We start from the raw sequence: 1,834 nt of genomic DNA, 5'->3' as shown, positions 1-1,834 counted from the left end.
ATGGAGCTGTTAGAACAGGTCCAGAGGAGGGCCACGAAAATGGTCAGAGGGATGGAACACCTCTCCTATGAAGAAAGGCTGAGAGAGTTGGAGTTGTTTAGCCTGGAGAAGAGAAGCCTCTGGGGACACCTTATTGCAGCCTTTCAATATATAAAAGGGGGCTTATAAGAAAGATGGAGGGGGCCTGTAGCGACCGGGCAAGGGACACCGGTTTTAAACTGGAAGAGGGTAGGTTTAAATCGGACATAAGGAAGAAATTCTTCACGCTGAGGGTGGTGAGACGCCGGCACGGGTTGCCCGGAGAGGGGGTGGATGCCCCATCCCCGGAGACGTTCAAGGTCGGGTTGGACGGGGCTGTGAGCGACCTGATCTAGTTGAAGACGTCCCTGCCCGCGGCAGGAGAGGGGGAATAGATGGTCTTCAAAGGTCCCTCCCAACCCAAAGCCTCCTGCGATTCACCTCAGCACCAGCACAGGTTCCGGAGTTTTCTCGGCCAGGCGGACGAGCCGGTCCCCGGCAGGCCGAGGTCTTGCTCGCGACCCGGCGGCGCCTGCGGTTCGGCCCCTTACCTTCTCTTTCCTTTCGGGGGCCCTCTCACGAAGCACCAATCCACGCTGATGGGCTGCCCCATCAGCTCCTGGCCGTTCAGCCCCTCCATGGCCGCCTGCGCCTCTTTATAGGTTTCGTACTCGACCAGAGTATATCCCTAAGGAGCGGGAGGGAGGGAGCGTGAGCCGCGGCGGATCCTGGCAGAGGGGGAGCCCGGTGAGGGAGCGGACACGGGAATAATCCCTCCCCGAGCCCTGTTCGATCCCCGCCTCCGCGGCAGAGCCGGGGAAGGGGAAGCACGAGCCTGCGTGGCGTCCAGCCGCCGCCACGTGGGCGAGTTCAAACGCCCCGTAAGCCAAAAGGGAAGGCGGCGAAGCGGCTGAGGGGCTCGAGGGGCAAGCGCAGCCGCGCTGAGCACCCCCTCCTACCTTCAGGTAGCCCGTCCGTCTGTCGAGGTTCAGGTGGATGTTTTTTATCTCGCCGTACTCCGCGAACTTGTCGTGGATGTCTTCTTCCGTCGCCTCCTCGTGAACCCCCGTGACGAAGAGAATCCAGCCCTCCACCGCTGCGGTGTGAAAGGGATAAGAGTCACGCCGAGCGCAGGGCGTGCTCCCACGTCGGCTGTGGGGTCTCAGGGAAGGGGTTCCCCCCCTCCCCAAAAGCTGCGGCGAAGCACAGAGCGCGCCGTACGCGGGTGGGAAGAGGAGACGGAGCCCCCGGAGCCCAACGTTCTTGGCTTAGTCCGGGATAAATCCCGGCAAGGCAGGGACAGGCTCTGTCCCAGCAAGGTCTGAGCACCGATACGGAGCCAAAGACCCCGCAATTCCCCCACACCATCTCCCCTCCCTCCGGTAAAGCGCCGGCGGCGAGGGCTGGGAAGGCGCCTCCAGTGATACTCACACCTCTGCGGGCCCGGCTCATCGCCGTCCTGCTCCACGCTGTCGTAGTCCGCGCGCCCGCGGGCCCGCGAGCCCTCCTCTGGGCACAGCGGAGAGGGGGGAAAAAAGAGAAATGGGCCACCGGTGCCGTCACTCAGGAGGACGACGGGGCCCAGACAACCACAAACCCATCTAAACCTCCCCAAAAGCACAAAGGCAGCCGGGGTTTCACACCAGACCGCTCTCCGAGCGACCCGCGCCCCCCCCCCGAGCGGCTCCAGGGGAAGCGTTTAACCCAAACCGGGAGATCGAGGCCCGGAGGGGCGGGGGGACGCCCCGGACCCCGGCGGGCGCAGGAGGGCAGAGCGCGTCGGGCGATCCTCACCTGAGCCGAAGCCTCGGCCCTT

General features: G+C 64.1%; 1 protein-coding gene across 1 annotated transcript; it reads right to left on the bottom strand.

Moving 5' to 3' along the window:
- Positions 1–533: 533 nt before the first annotated feature.
- On the bottom strand, positions 534–1,831 carry RBM8A (RNA binding motif protein 8A; the record flags this gene model as incomplete). Its single annotated transcript, XM_009282326.1, has 4 exons — positions 534–706; positions 978–1,114; positions 1,450–1,527; positions 1,813–1,831. Coding segments are annotated over 4 exons (375 nt in total), but the record flags the coding sequence as incomplete, so codon positions are not given.
- Between the last annotated feature and the right edge of the window lie 3 nt (positions 1,832–1,834).

The sequence above is a fragment of the Aptenodytes forsteri genome, unplaced genomic scaffold (genome assembly GCF_000699145.1).
Source record: "Aptenodytes forsteri isolate BGI_AS27 unplaced genomic scaffold, ASM69914v1 Scaffold1333, whole genome shotgun sequence".
NCBI classification, from domain to species: domain Eukaryota; kingdom Metazoa; phylum Chordata; class Aves; order Sphenisciformes; family Spheniscidae; genus Aptenodytes; species Aptenodytes forsteri.
The sequence above is the reverse complement of the archived record's forward strand: the minus strand, read 5'-3'. Positions and strand labels throughout refer to the sequence as shown.